Consider the following 19,133-nt stretch of genomic DNA (forward strand, 5'->3'; position numbering starts at 1 on the left):
AAATGTCCAAAAGAGTGTTGAGGTATTATTGGAACCAGATCCCCAGGGAAGTGGTGGACTCATCGTCCCTAGAAGCATAGAAGAACTTGCAGATGTGATGGGTTGACAGCTGGCCTAAGTGATCTTAGCTGTCTTTCCCAGCCTTAGTGATGGTTCTATGACAGCTTCCAGCTGGGGGCCCACACGGTGCTGCCCGGCGGCCGCCCCCTCTGAGGCCGTTCCGCCCTCCGCCCGCAGGCGTGCCCGGGAGCCCACAGGGGCGGAGGGAGGAGCGCGCGGCGCCATGTGAGCGGCGGGCGGCGAGCGGCGGCCCTCGAGGAAGACAGATGGGGTGAGAGACAGCGCGAGGTCCAGCTGTCAGCGCGGCCTCAGCCCCGCCGCGGAGGGAGCCCCTCCTCCCCGCGGCTGTGCGCTCCTTGCCCGCGGGGAACCATGGCGTCCAGCGAGGAGGACGGAAGCAGCAACGGCTCTGTGGAGGAGAAGGAGAACGGCAAGAAGAGGAGCCTGGGCGCCCTGGCTACGGCCTGGCTCATCTTCTACAACATCGCCATGACCGCGGGGTGAGCGGGCGGCGGGCGGGCGGCGGCGCGGCGCCGCGGGCGGGCGCGGAGCGGCGGGGCCGGAGCAGCTCGGCCTGGGGATCGGGCGGCGGCGATCGCGGGGCGGCGGGACGCGGTCCCGGGGCGCCGGGGAGCCGCGGTGAGTCGGGCGAGCCCTCGCCTGCCCGGCATTGCCTAATACGGTGCAGCGTTACCAGCAGCGAGCGCGTCATCCCGGAGCCCGCGGCGGAGGTTAAGTATAGCCGGGCCAGGAATGCCGGCGGGGGTGCCGCGCGGGCTGCGCCCACGGAGCCTGCTCCTTCCACCGCCAACCGCCCTCGGGCCGTCCCGCGCCCTCCGGGGGGGTTCCAAGCTCCCGGCGCTGCTGCCGTGGCTGTCTCGGTGCCGGAGGGGCTCCGGCGCTCGGCCGGGCTGGCGGTGTGCGGGCCGGAGCCGTGCGGGGCAGAAACCCACACAGCGGTGTCGCTCCTATGGCGCTCGGCTCCTGCTGTCGTTGCGGCGGCGTGAGGTGACTCGGGTTGGGCTGCAGGCGCCCGTGGGCTCGTGTGGAGCGCTCGGTACTGCAGTGCTGAGGGGAATGGCTGTTTGTTTGGGGTGAAGGATGATGCGAGCGTTCGGGTTTATATCTTCAGTGCCTGAAGCAGGTATTTCCACTTCTGAAACTTTGTGCCACTAACTAATGCGTGTCACGTATGTGCCGAAAAACCCTCCGTTGATTTCCACTTCGTGGCAAGAGTCAGAGCTCACGTGGCTTTTACATGTACGTGTGGAAGATGGTTGAACACTTAGCTTTGGGGCGAGGTGCTGATTCTGTCTCTCCTCCTTCATCCCCCCCCTCCCTCCCCGAGGGATTTAGATTTGCTCACCTGCGCAGTTTGTGTGAAAGCAGAGTATTAAGAGAGAAGAACACATTCTTACAATTCTTTCAAACAGGTTACAGTTTAAGTGAAAAATAAAATTTTGAAGGAGAGAAACATTTCACTGGGGCACCATCTGTAAATGAGAACAGTGCAGTTCTCCAAAGAGTTTAGTATAGTAAAGTATTTCTAGAACTGTAACTGCCTGTCTGGTATAGAAGCCTGTGTTAACAACCAACGTAATGCAGAATTGCACTTTATCTTTCTTTCTAATGAAGATTAGAGGGATGCATTCAGAGATAAAAATGATATGTCAGTACCTGGCTCTACTGAAAGTCCCAACTGAAAATTTTACCTTTGTTAAACTAATTCTTTTACACCACCTGCTGATTTACAATATGCACTACTACAGCTTTCCTGAAATCCAAAATCAAAGCTACTGAAGGCTAAATGAAGTAATTGTCAAAGATTCCAAATCTCCCAATAATTATTTAAGACAAACATATTTTCAGTCTCTGCATCTGGATGTAGCCCAAGACTGCTCCCTGCAGACCTTTTATAGCAGAAGAAAGTGAGGAAAGTGTCTGCTTAGATGAGGTGTAACTTGACTTTTCAAGCTGCTGCTATCAAAGCCATCCTGCCAGCTGGATAGAAACTCACTGTCACCTTCCCCTTATCACACACTTCATTGTAAAATGGCAGCCTGGCTGTGAAGGACTGGCAGTGAGATTCCAGTGATTCCTCCTCTGGTCGTGATGGGAGACAACCTAAAATGAGTACATTCAGATTTAAAATCTGCTGTAAAATCTGAGTAATTTTTTTAGGGCGTAAATGTTGTAGCTCTGGCAGACTGGATTCATAAGATTAAAGCAGAAGGGGTGAAGGAAGGGAATCATTCCTACAGTATGGGGAAGCCTGGCTGTATATAGATTTGACATGCTATCATGCACTGTTGGACTGGACGAAGCAAAGGACAATGCAGTAGTAGGCCCTGTGTGAGGCAGTTGTCACAGGACTGATGCTGAAGTGTGTACCATCCAAAGGGAATACAGAGCTGTTACGATCCATGCAGGACTCATGCTGTTACAGCATAATGTGTCCAATCAGATAACCATCTTTCCTGCTATCTGCTTATCAACTTTAGCCAGTCTCTTATCTATAGGGAAGAGTATAAGAGCAGGGAAAGAGTTAAAGTTTTATCCAAATGTTTATGTATATGTTTCCCTGAATATCTATATATTCACCAAATCTGCCTCAGAATATTTCTCAGACTCCACTGCTGTTTCTCTTTGGCCTTCCTTAGCCACAGTTCATGTTGCTGTACAGCTTTGCTTGCAATGGTTCTATGGAGGGTAAGAGAACTGAATCATTGTTCCCAACTATCCTCAGACAAGAAGTTAAATTGATGTTATTGCAATTTATGTATTTTCATTTTTAACCCTGAAAATATCACTTGTAGTTCTGGCTATGCCTTTAAGTCAATTAAAGACATTTTATCCTTAGCCTTTGTGGATTTAAACCTGAAGTTTCAGGGGTCCCTAGTGCGATGTTTGTGAGAATGTTTGTGTAACTGTGGATTAGTAACAGAACATATGGTACATTGTTTGGAAAAAGTTCATTATATAAACATGGATTAATTATGTGGAAGCAACTGCGCATACCTTGGGTTGTTGCTCTAGATCTGAGATGAGGGGTGAGAGTCATAACAAATGTAGCTGTGAAATGGGGTTTTTTAATCCATTTTCATTTGAGATCTCAGTTTGAATTTTATGTCACATTTCACTTTGATTAAAAGATACTTTACTGCATTTACACTGGAAGGATGATCAGTTGATCCATCAGTTGGTGGTGTACTGATTCCTTAAAAAAAAAAAAAATTGGAAAAATTAGCCAACACCTTCAAATGTGTTCGTTTAATATTCTCATCTCTGGAAGCCAGGAGCACAGAGCGTGGGTCTTTCAACACATCAGAATCTGCTTTTCTGAGGTGACTTGTCATTACCTCTGAGTTGTAGAATAGAAGCATGGTGGTCACTTGTCAGTTCTGAAACTGAAGCGTTAAGGGGTAATGAAGAATGTGAAAACAGTGTGCACAGGTGACAGTCTTTTGTGTGTGCAAACCTGAGACCCAAAATCTGAGTTCAAATAACAGTAATCCACAGTAAAGGTGTGTGAGGATTTAGTGGTAGAAAATGTGTAGCCACTGCTAGTGAAAAGTGTGTTGGGCCCCTGGGTTAAGTAATTCAAGTTAATCCTCTGAAGGTAAACAAATCCTTCTCTATCCTTTTCCAGGTTAAGAGTTTAAGAAGTTTAATGTTGATATAGCATTTCATAATATTTAGGTCTAAGGGTATTTTTAATAATCTCCTAAGAACACCAACAAGTGAAGACGCAAAGGTATTCAGTAAGAAAATGTTGTACTAAATTATTTATATTAGATGGAAAGCTTTAGAATTTTTATTTGAAAGGTATCCATTCTCTTTCTTTTGTAGGTGGTTGGTATTGGGTATTGCCATGGCACGATTTTATATCCAGAGAGGAACACACAGAGGTTTATTCAGAAGCGTGCAAAAGATACTTAAATTTTTCCAGACATTCGCTTTGCTTGAGGTAAATTTCAAACATCAGTTTATTTTTCTGGATTCTGCATATCATAGGCAAATACATTATTAACCTGAATTCAATATGAAAATATTGTATGAGTACTAAAAGATGTTTTATCTTTATTATTTGATGATAATTTTTTTGTTTGCTTGTTTGTGAGAGCAAGGAGATTTGTTGAAATAAAGGAGCACCTTTTTTGAAAATTAACTGTAATATTGGTTTTAAATCAGATGTTCCCTGGGAACTGCTTTGCTTCTGCTTATTCCCAGACTGGATTGGCATGTCCTGTGTACCTCATTACAACAGGGTCTGTACAAGTTGTTCACAGCACTTTTGAAACAGCGTGACTTGGGCCAATTGTGCACTTGTGGTCTAAATTTATGGTACATCTACAGAATGAAGCTGTTGGATTTATTGAGCAGTCATGATTCTTTTCCAGGCACAGCAAAGAGCTCTTATCTACATTTTGGCTCTTTTTCTCAATCTGCCCATAACATCTGTCGTTCAAACAGCAATTTAAAATCACAAGGCCAGCTGTCGTAGGCTTTTATGCTATTAAACTTCCACAATAACAATTCCACTTGAATCCATGACAATAATGAAAAGCACTCTGTTTGCTAAGCATCACTGACCAGAAAATAAATCTGAAGATTTGTAGCTATAATTAGCGGAATGATAATAATTAATTAATCCATAACAAATACAGAAAATTGTAAAATTGCTATGCATTTTGCATGCCTTGTATGACTCCTCCCACATTGTTCTGTAAAATTATTATTTGGGTAAGATAATGGGAGTTTATCAGTTGAAAAAATAAACACTTTGTAAATACCTCAATATTCAACATACGAAACTAGGAAAATAAGTCTCTCATTCACAGTGTTTACACTGAACTCATCTCAGCACTAGTTACTGGTGCTTTTGTGTGTATTTATGTGTAACGTGAAATGTTGGTTGGAGGAAAAAAAACCAAAAAATGTAAGAATTAAGCTTGAGTTTATATAAATACATAAAAGGCCGTGTTTGTAGTACAGACAGTAACACACTGTAAGCCAGTAACCTTTAACTTATTTCTGTTTACAGGTAGTCCACTGTGCAGTTGGTGAGTTCTTCCTGTAGTTTCTCCTGAGCCAAATGAAACATCAGTTGTGGAGCAGAGATAACATGTTTCTCTTTTCAAGGAATAGTTCACACATCTGTGCTTGTGACTGGGGTCCAAGTGAGTTCAAGAATCTTCATGGTGTGGTTCATTGCGCATAGTATAAAGCAGGTATGTGCATGAGCAAATTGTTTTGAGTTTTTACTAAGGAATTATTAATACAGTTCTCTTTTCACCAGGGAGACGAATTACAGAGAATGCTTATAGACTTGAGTACAGTTTAGAAGCTGGAGTTACAGAACTGAATCCATGTACTTCTCCCCAGGAGGGGGGTCTGGGTGTTAGCTGTTAAACAACCCTGTCTGTAGTATCGTGCCAGCTCTGGTCTGCATACGTGCTATCAATGACCAGTGCTTCTGTTCACCTACAAACATACCATCGTGTCATGTGTTGCCTTTCAAGAATGTAATTTATCACTCTCTGAATGTATCTAAATGAAAATATGACTTACATTGAATTAACGTGAACATACGTGGTTGTAATTTCGCAGTTTGTTTTAGGAACCTTCCCAAGACTTTAATGTAATGTAATGTAATATCAATATTTGATAGCCTGCATACTGAATTATTTTCATTAAAAATCTATCAAGTTTTTCAGTGTGCCGGAGGCACACTTGAAGTCCTGAATAAATGTCAGTGATTTATTTGCCTGGCTGTAGGTGGTTATTGTAAATCTAGTGATTTGTTAGCAGAATGAAATGAGCAGACTGCATACAGCTAGAAGTAGGATATGCATTCTGCTTTCTGTAAAGGGCACATAAGAATTCAGGGGTAAATTTTGAGTTTGCTCCTGTATTCCTTTAAATTTAAAAAGCTGAGCCATTAAACTGTCTCACCAGCAGATGGCACATGCCTGTCTTCCAGTGAGATACCATTACTGCCTTGGTTGTCAAATCCCTTAATTTCAGTTCTCTACACTTCATCTTTTCCTTTACTATTGCTTTTTTTTTTTTTTTTTTTTTTTTTTTAACTACAGAATATATGTTTCTGATTTTTTTTTTCTGTTTAAGTTAAGCATTTTCAGTACTTTCATTTTTTTCTTGAGGAAAAAAAATCAATTATTAACTACTTTTTTTCATGTTGATTGTTTTCACGAATGCTGAAATATAGTGCAGCTTTTTGCCACTTTTTGTCATTTGCAGTGCAGTAGTAATCTTTAGCATATCCTGTCATTTCTCAGTCTTCAGTACAGTAGGTCAAGCTGTGTCCAAGAAAACTACATCTAAATGTATGTCTGATTGCATTTCATGCTGTTACTGCCTAGCAGGCATGAATGTTCAGGGTCATGCTAGGTGGTGAGAGGCATGGTAGTGATAATAGCCAGACCCACACCTCTGTACTTGACTGGAGATTTGCAAGGCAACAAATAGGAATTCTCTGCATACTTATTTAAAGCACTTCTGGTCTGATTCAATGCTGTGGCATGAATCCAAGTTTGGGTTATCAATGTTTGTTTGTAATCACATGAGGTTAAGAACAACCTAATTCTGTCTTCTCCTTTGCTTATCTGTTCGTGGTTGCTGTTTGTTCGTGAGTTTGGAGATATTCTTCTATCTCCTTTCTATTTTGTGGATGTTTGTGAGATCCTTTTACTGAAGGTGCATCTTTGACTGACACATTGAGGTGCAATTTTATGAGATGATGATCACTTACATCTTTATGATGTATTAAACTTTGTCACCATGTAGTATTTTATTTTTTAAAAAAAGCAATTTCCTCTTTTTTTTTTGTCATTTTAACAAAATTGTGTTTATTTCAAGACATCTCTGCAGCTTTTCAGACTTCAGGCATGGAATTGTATTACAAAATTCCCCCTTTTAAAGAAAATTACTTTTAAACCGCATTAACTTGCTCGTAATTCTTCTCAGAATCCAGTGCTTCTCCATGTGCCTTCTTTCACTTTGAGGACTTCTGTTTATTTTTTCACTTAGAGTGAAAAATAATTGCTATTTTGAAGCAGCAGATAAATGTGTTACCTACTGATGAGGCAGTTTAATGACTCAGAGTATAAACCTTAAACAGAAGAGTTGAACAGTTTTACCCCAAACTCCTGATGTATGAATCACTCTTCAGTGAGCGATCTTTTCCAACTCCTTGACTGTCTTGCAGCCTGATTTGATCTGCTACTAAGCTCAGTTAGTAGACTAAACAATTCCTGTCATCCAAAATTTCATGGCGGTTTAGATTACAGGAAAGTAAGAGAAAATCCAGATAAAGGCAGATAGTAGTGAAATGTGGAATGGGTAAAAGCTGATCATAAAAAGAATATACATTAGGTAGTATTTTCATTTTAGTATTTTGAGGAGCAATAAATAAGTCAAGACAAAGCGGGGAAACAGCATAGTGGAAGTGCAGCTAAAGAGGAGGAATAAGCTCAAATATTAGTTATGTTTTTCTAAATTTGCACAGTGGATAAAGGCTGCTCAGTTTGCTAAGTGTCTGTCTGTTAGCAAATACAGATGATATAGAACACCTCGTAGTAACTGTTTCAGCATGTCACTTTTATGCCAGAATTGTCTTTCTTTACAAGGTGTTAGTTCTGTTCCATATATCTTAAACAGAAGTCTGTTGCAGTTTACTCAGAAAAGAAGCTTAAGGATGAAGGATGTGTTGGTTCTTTATACTTCTGCAGATCCAGAATGAGGAAAGCGTTATTCTTTTTCTGGTCGTGTGGACTGTGACAGAGATTACTCGATATTCCTTCTACACATTCAACCTGCTCAACCATTTGCCATACTTCATTAAATGGGCCAGGTGGAGATGTCTTGCACTTCAGTTTGTCGTGGTTCTGTGCATGTTAGTTTCACGCATGCTGAGCTAACACACAGGAGAGCAGATGTTTGAGCTTTGGTTATGTGTCAGCAGAGTGCAAGCTGGTGGCTTTCTGTATTTGAGATTATTGTAAGTCCGTTCAAAATGTTAAAAACAATTAGTTGATATTTTTGGACGTGATTTGTTCCTCCCTTTCTGTGTCTTGTGGTCTAAACTCTGTTTTCATTTAATTTCATATTTCTTCCTTATCTTTGGAGTCACCTTTTAACTTACAGTACGACTCCTTCAGATCCTTCCGAATGCGATGCCTAAGATTAAGCACGTATCAGTCTCTGTAGACTTAACACCTTTGAAATAATGGGAGCTGCTGTCACTAATTTCAAATAAATTATATTACTATATAAGAAGTTGTGCTCTATCAGAGTTTTTGTAATGTTACATTAATGTAGTGAAGCTAAATATTGACAAAGTTTAGCCCACGTAAAATGTGTGTTCTGTATCAAAACTGCTTTGATTTTGAAACACAATTCAGGTCCATCACTGTGCCACATAAATTACAGACACTACGTGCTTGTCAGGAGATTAACTGGAAGAGTAAGTATCTATGTAGATAGAGTTCAAGACAGACTTCCACTCTTAGAAAGAAAATACCTTTCCTACATTTGGCACGGGTGATATGTTCATTTAATGAGCTTGTTTGCTTCTTCTACTTGCCTGTGTTTTGTAGATAATGTGGTTCTGGTGCTTCTAATGCTCTTTTTTGATGTGTCCAATGATTATGTCCATTCTTAAAATATGATCGTTTTTGTTAATACTGAAAGTGGTAGGTTTGGTAATGTCTAAGCAACAAATGTCAAACTTACAAAGAATCAGGTCTGGCTTCATTAATGATGGGTTTTTTTAGGCTTCAGTAGGAGAAATGCATTCAGAAATTACTATATTGACAATATTGACAATGATGCTTTTTGTCACCAAGTCAGTGGATCTTGAATGGTCAATTTTTTTTTTTTCCTTATAATATGCAATTCTGGGAGCTGCCGTTCTCACAGCAGAGCTGTTTTGTGAAGTATAGAAACAAAATATTTGAACATGTATATCTTTTTATGGAGTTCAAAATATTCTATCAAGGTTTACAGAGAATCAGACTGCACAACGGAGCATAAATTCAGTATTCCCAAGGAGCTGAACTTTTTTAATCTTTAACTTATTTAATAATTTTAAAACATTTACCTGTCCACAGGCAAAGGCAATGGTATGGGTATGATCTAAATGTTAGCTTAGGATATTTACTTTGTTGGTTTTTTTTCACTGTACAGAGACAGTCTGTGTAAGTCATTGCAGTAGTGCCTGCCTATACCTCACATACCTGCTCTCTGACCTGTGAGTCCTCTAAGCCCATTGGCTTCTAAGAGGATTTCATGTTCAGCTGCTACCATGCTGGATCTCCTCTCTTTTGGCCATGTAATGCACACTGGACATTTCTCACACACTCTATATGATGGCTCACTGCTGTTCCCCTGTGTGAACTTCAGAGCTGTTGCTTAGAATCTACGTGATGCACTGTGCATAAGGACAAAGAAACCCTGTTGATGACATTTTTTTATTATGTCTACACTAATGTGACCTCTGACATTCAAGCCACATTTTCTTTAAAATCGGTGTGTTTGCCCTTTATTTGCACATGTTCTGCCTATTTTGAAATGGAGTTGCTAAATTTTTGGCGCTCTCATTTTCTTTATTTTTAATAGTTAATGTTGCTGCTACCACTATTACTGTTACTACTACTATTTGCCATGTGGCAATTGGTAAAACAGGCTTCTGATATTTCACCATTTCCAGTTTCTTCAAATAAGTTACGATATGTAGCACTGACACAGTGTGCATGCGCTGTGGCAAGGATGCATAGCATTGTCTGAATTTGGGATCCAGTTCTGCTCTTAGTCCTATCTCTGACGGTGGGAGCAAGGTTAGTAAATAAAAAAATACATTAAAAAAAAAAAAAAAAGGAACAACAGTATTGGAGAGTTCAAATTTGGAGAATGATTTTTTTTAAGTGCAGGACAGAGATGCACAAATTCTGATATTCTCTATTTTTAAATAAAAAGACGTGGGAATGCATTCTTGTAAGCAAAAGTAACTCTATCAAAAGTAACTGAAGTTGTTCCGTGCCTTCCCAGGATATGGTTCTTGATTTTAGTAGAGGAATGCTCCAACCTATTGCAATTTTTAAATTCATGAGTTGTTTCTCACATGGTGTTTTTCTTTTTTTTTTTAATGCAGATACAACTTTTTTATCATTTTGTATCCTGCTGGAGTTGCGGGTGAACTGCTGACTATATATGCTGCTTTACCTTATGTCAAGAAAACAGGGATGTATTCGTTGAGACTTCCCAACAAATACAATGTCTCCTTTGACTACTATTACTTCCTTATTATTGTCATGTTCTCCTATATACCATGTAAGTATTAGCTTTAGTATTAGCTGAAGTAATTAGCTTTAATAACACTAACAATGTAATGATCGATTATCAGCAATGCAGACAACGCAGCCTGCAGTTAAATTTCCTAGATGCTTTCTACTCTAAAAGCCTGCTTTCTGTTGTTCCAAGTGTCGCTGTGCTTTAATTGTTTAAACCAAAATTTTACTTTCTGTTATCTACCTCAGAACATCTTAAAAGTTTCAGTGAGAAAAAAATTCTAAGGTCATGGACAAGTAAAAATACTTTTTCTTAAATACAGAAGTGTCTCTAGTTGTCTCCAAGAATTTCTAGTTACTTTGCTGCTTTGAAGCAACGACTTAAAGATTTTTTTGCAAGATTCAGACATTCTCCTTCTTCTTGCTATTAGTGTCCATTTATGTGTGAACTTGGAAAATCACCATTTGAGCCTACTTTGGAAAAACATGAAACAAAATTTTCCAGAATTTCTCCATCACAGAAATCCACACCTTGCCTCAAAAACTTCTCTGAATGTACTTCAGTCCCATGTTTAACCAGATCTTCCTCAAACCCTGATATCAGGAGCCACCACAGATCAGTTGCCTAACAAGAGCTAGCCTAGAGAGACCATCTGCTTTGAATTTCTGCTGTTATTTTCTCTGTCAGCCAAACAGTGCAGACAAGGAGAAAACAACTTGACATAGATACAGCACAATGACTGCTAGGATGAAACTAGAGCAAACCGGGCAAGTAGGATATTTTAGTCTTTCTGGACTATGAGGGTAGGAATAAAGGAAGAGATAAGGGAAAGGCACTGAGGAGCAGGAAAACTGAAGTTAAAAGGAGCTGCGTTGTGCATCTATAAAATGTATTCCTTTGAGAAACTGACTAAAAATTCTGGACTTTGGCTGTATGGATACACAGTATGAGGTGTTTTATTTTTTGCTTTGTTTTTTGCAAGAAATCATGGAGGCCAGTGAGAGAGATTTATATGGGTAAGCAAAAGTTAGGATAACTTACTAGTAGTTTTACAGATGTCTGCATAACTTCATGCTTCAGGAGTAAGTCCAGTTTTCTGTGCTTTAAAAATAATGATCAAATGAATCACAAGAAAGGTAATACAGTAAGGCCAGGAGAAGGACAGAGCTTTTCATACTTGGACAAGTAGGGTAAATTTGGATCCTCCTCAAATTTTATGTTCAAACATTCTTTCCTTAGAACAGGTTTGAAGACTTCAGGCACTGCTAAAAAATGGTTCAAACAAAGAAAATTTTGAGGGAAGATCCATGAAAACAGTATTCCTTCGGAGGGCTTTGTCTGACTTCTGAGTAATTACTGTTTCGAACTCACTGAGAAATTCATGACTCATTATTTGCCTTGGCCAGCTGTGGCACATCGTGCCATAATTTTTACTTGGTTCTTCGTTCTGAAAAAGTGTATTTTTCCATAATGTGATCTGCTGATTTATTTTTTTTTTTCATCTAATTTGCTTTCTTTTATGCTTTGATCAAGTATTTCCACAACTCTACTTACACATGCTGCGGCAGAGAAGAAAGGTGCTTCATGGAGAAGTGATTGTAGAAAAGGACGATTGAATCGAGCCATGTAATTATGGTGCTTTTAATGGAAAAACAAGGGTAAAAAAACCAAAACTTCCCGTGATTTTTCTGAGTCCAAGTTTTGAAACATGGAACAAGAATAAACAACTGTGTATAAAATAACATGGACTGTATTATTTATACTATTAATATGTCATCAGATTACCTTTTCATTTCTGGTTTAACTTTGATTTTTAATTGTTTATTTCTTCAAACATATTGTTTTCTTATTTTCAGTAGGCTGACAAATAGCTTTAACAAATTGAATGGTTGGCTAATGTGCTTTCTATTGTGAAAGGCTTTTAATGACCCGTAGTCCTCGTCAAGAACAGGAGAGTTGATGAGCTGTATTGAAAGTGTGTCTTCTGGAAAACAGAGCATAAATTAGGCAGCGATGTGTTTCATAGTCTAGAGGGTTTAAATGTTACTTAAGTTGTACTTTAAATTATACCTTTGCAGTTACAAGTACTTTTAGCGTGTTGTTCAACATTCTTTGAATTACAAGATCACACTATAGAATTCCAGAAGGATTTTTGAAAGGAGGTGAATCCTTGACTTTCAGTGCAAGTTTGGGTCTCTCTGCATTTTCATTTCTAATTGAAAAGAAATATCAAACAGTAGATACAGCATTATCTGATTGAAAGCTTATGCTGAGGAGTGACCATGAGCAGTCCTCCCATGGTCAGTGGCTGGAACAGGAATCATATGCAGAGGAAGACTGATTGTCAACATGCTTCCTCTTCTACTTTTAATTATGTATGCAGAAAAATGGTGGTACGGCATTTAGAAACTGTAGTTATAGTGAGATATTTTTACTTCCCATAATTAGCTAAGAGGCATAAAATTTATTTGAAGTAGTACCTTAAAATATAAACTGTGCTTTGAATCATCCCATCTTGTAATTTTAATTGCTCCCTCCCCATTAATTGTTTATAATGGAATTATGTAATGCTAATTAACATCCTCAGTAATATGCAAGAGGGATCTACAGCATATTAATAAACGTTACAGATGACACTGTATGATACCTGAGTGGGAGAAGTCCAACGTATGGATTAAATATAGACAGGAGTTGGACACTACATGGGAGAACCAAAGCAAACATGATGCATTTGGGGACATGTGGCTACTTAGTGGGAGACAGAGAGAGAAAAGATTGAAAAGTAATAATGTAACAAGAAGACTTAATAGAACAGGCAACAATATTGCTTCCAGATTCAGCCATGTCAAAGGAAGAGTGTGCTACATGCAGAAGAGGTGCATCAGGCAGCTGGAAATCAGAATGCTCCTGAATCTGCTGAGGTCATTTCCTGAGTACTGTCTCATATTTTGAGCAGCTCGGGTGTGAGGAATAGAGTCAATCTTCGAAAAAACAGCCAGAGAACAGAAAAAAAATTAGTTCAAGTCAGGTCAGAAAGGTTGAGACATTAAGTATGTATAACTTCTTGTTGTGTGACAAGTACAAGTAAAAGGAAGAGGCTTTGTTAGTGTGAAAGTGTAACTAGAACTGATGATATATTCAGTGAATATCAGGAGAAAGATCCTACCAGAGAAATCAGTTAGGTTACAGAATGATGCAGTAAAGCTTATCCATGCGTACAGTTTCTTGGAAGATTTTATGTTACATGTAATCCAGTACTGGAAAATAATGTTTCTTTGGAAGAAGTTTGTATTACATACTTGAATAGGCAGTTTCCATTTTTAGCATCAGTGATTCTACAATAGTACAACTTATTGTGAAAACTGGAGATACATGTTTCTTCTGATGCATCAGGTAATTTGATGGAAAAGGAAGGATTTACTATATCCTGAAGCCTCAGATTCCATTTTGTGCCTTAAATTTTTCACACTTCCATGTCTTCTTTACATGGAAATTAGATTTCTTTTAAATGATAGTGTGGACTTGAGATACAATAATTGTATTCCTTAGAATTTTAAAAGACATAATCTTTATATTTTTAGAACAAAGGTGCTATAAGTTAACTTACTACTTCTCAGTTTTATATGTAACTAAGTATTTAAAGTTTAAAATATAAACCACATTTACAGTACTGATTAGCAAAATGCTTGTGTTACACGTTCAGACTAGCAGTTGTATTTGTCCCAAGTTCTTAGAATACAGTTTTATAAACTTTATACTTGTGTTTTGATCCATGAGAAGCAAACATTGTGGCACTTCTTAGAAATATTTCTCAGCAAGCAGAAGAGTGTGATGAAATAGGAGTAAATGCAATTAGATTAAGTTATGCGTCTGTTTTTTTAACTGTCAGGGCAGCTCACTGAAGACCATAGCTATCAATTTCTTGAAAATGCGTTGGATACTTTCAGTATGTGATTTTGAAATCTTTTATTGGGTGCGATACTCCTTCTGTAATAACAGGAATACCTGAGCTATATTACGTTTGTTTTCGCTGTGGTTTAAAGCTCTTATCATATGGCTATCTAGGATCTATTTTTATATCCTTTTGTATTTGAAAAAATACAGCACTGTTTGCTAAAATCTTTTTCACAAAGCAACAGCATAATGATGGAACTTAAAAAGTAATTTACAACTGCAGCAAGTCTTGCTAAATGATTCTAGAATAAAGCTACAAGTTACTGCATCCAGTGTTGCACAGACCAGAGAGCTTGTCATGTAGATTAGTTTTCTTGTCATGGACTTCAAATAAAAAAAAAAAATGAATCGCCTTCTTTTCTTCCTCTTCTCTTTTGATTGAAGTCTGCTCTGAAGTCTCAATGTATACTTTTTGCTTCATATGTCCTCCAGTGTAGTGATAATTCCGAGTACAGCCCTCTTACCATTGACTTACATGGGCCATGATTCTATCCTGTGTAACTTAAACTTCAGTATGACACCATGAAACATTTAATTAGCTTGTTCAATGGACGTAAAAATTAAGTATGATTTTCATATGGTGCTCTCTTTCCAGCTTATTTTTGCCACCTACTTTTCTTGTATTTCTCTCTGCAATATTCTTTGTTTTGTAAAGCACTGGGATCCTCCTGTTTATGAAAGATTCGTGTGTACTCAAGCTTCGGTGTCTATAATGTTTTGATGTATTCTTTAACAACATGTTTGTGTAAAGGTATTTTCTTACTTGTGCTGTATAAGCCTTCTGGAATGGATTAATACAAAGTATGTCCTTAAGGATGTTTTTTTGTTTGCTTGTTTGTTTGTTTTCATGACAATACATAGGAACAGGGCTTTGGAAGTGGATTCATAATCATTAAATGACGTTTCTTATTATTGGTGGTACCATAAACAGAAACTCCAGCTGAAAACTTTTGGATTTCTTGAGGTTCCCTTCAACGTACACTGGGAAAGGCTGCTCCAGGACAGACTGAGTGAATCACCTCATTTCACAGCTCTGCCCTGCACATCTGGAAGCCAAGTCCTGACATCAGGATATGGCTGGTACAAAGAGGTTTGATGCTGTGAAACTGCATCCTGCACATTAGCTGCCAAGAGGATCAGTGAGGCTGTTGTGAGCAGTGGTTAATATGCGTCATTTCTCTCACTTCTGTCTATGCAGGATTTGAGAAGAGAGGCAGCTAAACATGCCCTCATGCCTTCTGCATAAGGAACTAATGGGATCAGCTGAGGGGATCTCTGTGCACAAAGGGTGTGTTACAGAAAGGTTTTGTGCTTCACTCAGCTGCTTATATCTGCATCTATAACCACGTATTTTTTGAATTATTGGTATTCCAATACAGCTGTGTGACACTGCTGTCAATAACATGGCTCAAAATTAACAATCTTGGATAAATTGTGCAGTATGCTTCTACTCATAACATAACACTCAGCCAGGTTCATGATAACAGACAGATTGTCTAGTTAACAAGGAATGAACAAGGAGTGGAGACCTTTTCTGTGAGCGGAAGGAACCTTCCTTTTCTTAGCCAGAAATAAATATATGAATTTTAAATCTAGGTTTAGCTACTGATCTGACGGTGGTACTTGCACTCTTTATACCAGCTTACCTTAGTGGATATTTGGATCTTTCATTGATTATTAAATAGATTAAAGTGAGAATAAATTAGAGCCGTTACAATAAACTGTGGTTTAAAGTAGCTGCTTTATTAGCAGTTTTTCTGAATCAAGCCTTTGTTTAATCCGTGAGAGAAAAAGGGAAGGAAAATTAATACAAGTATACAAGTAAGTATTCTGCACAAGACCAGGGGGGCTTCATCAATCTAAATTTCTATGCAGGCAGTCTGTCTGCAGTTCCTTATAAATGATTGGTTAAATGTGTTTTTGAATCAAAAGATGGAAATTAAAAGATGCAAATTAAATTTTATTTCAAGACGCGTGTTTTAAAATGTGTTTGAGATAATGTATCACTTATGAGCAGTTCACAATTCACAGTGAACATACATTTTTATAGATGATTATCTGTAGCCCATTACAGTGTTTTAATCCGCGTTGTAATGACTATTTTAGAAACAAATACCTTATGTTTCTGCAAAGCTCTTGCGTTCCCTTGCTCAAGTTAACTTCAGTTCTAAGCTTTGCAGGGCTTGAACTGGCAGGTTAGTATCTGCCAAGAATAGTTCCTTAAAGTTGCTTTCACAGTAGCACACCTTAATAGCGTACGGTGCTTTTGGTTCAGTGTCTGGTATTGTAAGCCACTGATGGAGGAGCTTTTATGCCTTCAGCAGGACAGAAAGTTTTACAGATCTTAGTAAGTGATTCACTCTTACTGCCGGATACAGAAGATTTATCCAGTGAATTCTTAGGTCACAGTAGTGAATTAGTCTAAAAAGTGGATTTAAGTCTGAATCAAGACAAATTGTAGAGAACTTGAATGTTGGATAACTAGCTGTCTTATAGGAACTTGCTGTCGAGTCAAGTCTGCAGCTGCTAGTGGTTTTAGAGTTGTAAAATGGAGATGCATACTACTTTCTCACGTTGTATCAGCTGAAACATTGTCTTTTTGTTCACAGTTCTCTTCTGCTCTGTTCAGTCTTGAATGTATTTTATGTCCTTTCAATTGATGGCTTTGTAAAAGTGTAAGTACAGAAATATTTATCTAAATGTATCATATATGGAATTGTACTTAAAGATTCTTAAAAGTGTAAATGCACTGCAGCTGCTCATTATTGTTATTTTTCCTGAAATATGTTATTGTTAGCAGTTTACACAGACAGGAAAGCACACAGTATGATACTTTTAGTAACTTATTTATTTGCAAAGATTATAAGATTTGTTGAGCAAGAGATTCAGATATTTGTTTTAGAGATTGTTAACACTGTAGCACTGTAGAAATTCATCATCAATTAAAAGATGTTTAAAACTGTGCTCTATTTGTTTGGTACTTTGTTTTTTGTGGGTTTTTTTTTTGTTTGTTTGGTTGGTTGTTTTTTTGTTGTTGTTGTTGTGATACCATGTAAAATCAGTTCACATAGCAGTGAAGAGTATTATGCCAAACTGATACCTGTTTACAAATACTTTTTTTCCTTTGTATCTGGAATTATTTCACAAATCTTGAGATCTCAAGCCTTCTTTTTATATTGAAATGTATTCCATTAAAATAGATAAACGTGGATAGTAGATTGGTTTCACTTCTCTTTAACAAGACAGAACAATGTAGAGCATTAAAAAGGCATATAGCCTTTTATAGTCAGTGTGTATGAAGACAATTGCATTGCTAGGGCCCTGAAATAGGTATTGCAATAATGGATATTCTGATGTTTTGGAACAGAGCTTTTTGTGGTATTAACCTTTGAAGGTGGAGGCAGTGAACATCTTCTGTGTGTCCTTTGCTGCATGAATAACAACGACATTGCAGTTAGAAGGATTTTGTTGCCATGACAGTAATATAAAGCAGTATGTGAGCATTCACATCCACCTCTTTTGAGTTAGGAATCAAGTGGTTGTAACCCTGAGGATTTTAACTGCATAGAAGGGCTAAATCCTGTTAGTCAGAGTTATTGTAATGGAGACTAAGATCTCCTAATCTGAAAGTTGCAGAAGTAGACTCTAATCTAAATTTATAGGACAGGATTTATTTGTCCTGGCCCATATCAAAGCTAAACCAGTCTGATTTCTGCAGAAGCAAGTGGAACAGTGTCTGCTGGTCCCAACGGGAGCATGGTGGGATAATCATTTGCATATACTGTGTAAATCTAGATTCAACAAGAAAATGTATGCAGTAGCTTACTTGTTAGCACCTCCTTGAGAGTATGTGCTGTTGCATGGTGGTTCACCTGCCTACAGCTTTGCAATGTGAACCAGTCATTGGTCCCTGTGGAATGCACCAGAAGACCAGAAAATCTCCAGCAGTACACTGCTGTTGCATTACACCAATCAGTGGAGTCATAGAATCTTCCTTCATGTATCTGCAGAAGTACCTTTTATTTCTGAAATTAATTTAGGGCCAATGACATATCTAATTAAAAATAGGCAGGGTAGATCAGCCCTCACAGCTGCTTTGACATTCCTGGATTGGAATGCTGTCACCGAGCAACTTTGATTTTCATATGCAGTCTCTTGGCGGTCTCTGCTCGTACTGCACTCATGAAATGGCACTTTGCCTGCCCTGAAGTGGCTGTTCCAGGTTCAGTAGAACAAGTTAGAGATAATAAGTTAAAAAAGATTCAGATGAGAGTATACTACTTCACACCCCAAGCACTCTTCTACCCCCTCAAGGGGGTACGTAGTCCTGGGTGTGTAGCCAAATGTACCTGCCTCTCAACCTATTGTATTTGAAATTGCAGCATAAAATGGAACAGACCTTCACTTCATGAAGGGAAGAAATAAATTCAAGTCCCAGAGACGACAGATTACAATTTATTCTGTAAATTTAGTCTAGGAAAACCATTAATATCAAGATTTCACTCAGTGACAAAGACAAAATTGTAGATCTTGCAGCTGACCCTTGCAGCCAACTCAAAGTAAATACTGCAACATTACTTTGTCTTGTATTCAGAGTGAGGTGATACTGCTAAGAATAATAATCCATAATTCTTTTCAGAAGGGTCTTTTACAGCAGTTATCTGTGAAACTTCAGTTGATTCTACTGTCCAATCTCTACATCACAGCCAGCAAAGTAATGGAAGGGTCTGTCCCTCAGAAAAAAAAAAGATGCAAAAAAAATCCCTCAGAATGTTCATAAATAGAAATTTCATCTAATCACAAAATAAGAA

The 19,133-nt window shown here is 38.6% G+C and overlaps 1 protein-coding gene across 3 annotated transcripts; it reads left to right on the forward strand.

Moving 5' to 3' along the window:
* The first annotated feature begins 257 nt into the window (after positions 1 to 257).
* HACD1 (3-hydroxyacyl-CoA dehydratase 1) lies at positions 258 to 17,291 on the forward strand. 3 transcript variants are annotated; one of them, XM_048951153.1, is made up of 7 exons: positions 258 to 560; positions 3,910 to 4,027; positions 5,105 to 5,123; positions 5,203 to 5,291; positions 7,812 to 7,933; positions 10,232 to 10,410; positions 11,902 to 17,291. In XM_048951153.1, the coding sequence occupies exons 1-7, from the start codon at positions 433 to 435 to the stop codon at positions 11,982 to 11,984; spliced, it is 738 nt and encodes a 245-aa protein (XP_048807110.1). In that variant the 5' UTR covers positions 258 to 432; the 3' UTR covers positions 11,985 to 17,291. The 3 variants fall into 3 exon arrangements, with proteins under 3 accessions (XP_048807110.1, XP_048807107.1, XP_048807109.1); XM_048951150.1 differs by having other exon boundaries at positions 314 to 560; positions 5,209 to 5,291; XM_048951152.1 differs by lacking the exon at positions 11,902 to 17,291 and adding an exon at positions 11,608 to 11,895 and having other exon boundaries at positions 314 to 560.
* Positions 17,292 to 19,133: the final 1,842 nt, after the last annotated feature.

This window comes from Lagopus muta, chromosome 7 (genome assembly GCF_023343835.1).
Source record: "Lagopus muta isolate bLagMut1 chromosome 7, bLagMut1 primary, whole genome shotgun sequence".
In the NCBI taxonomy this organism is placed as follows: Eukaryota; Metazoa; Chordata; class Aves; order Galliformes; family Phasianidae; genus Lagopus; species Lagopus muta.

What these genes read in the sequence shown, in the direction of transcription:
- HACD1 (XM_048951153.1), top strand. Translation starts at nt 433, where the DNA reads ATGGCGTCCAGCGAGGAGGACGGAAGCAGCAACGGCTCTGTGGAGGAG. An exon ending in TACTTCATTAAATGGGCCAG is followed by an intron (nt 7,934 to 10,231) that starts GTGGAGATGTCT and finishes TTTTTAATGCAG; the next exon opens with ATACAACTTTTTTATCATTT. An exon ending in CATGTTCTCCTATATACCAT is followed by an intron (nt 10,411 to 11,901) that starts GTAAGTATTAGC and finishes GCTTTGATCAAG; the next exon opens with TATTTCCACAACTCTACTTA.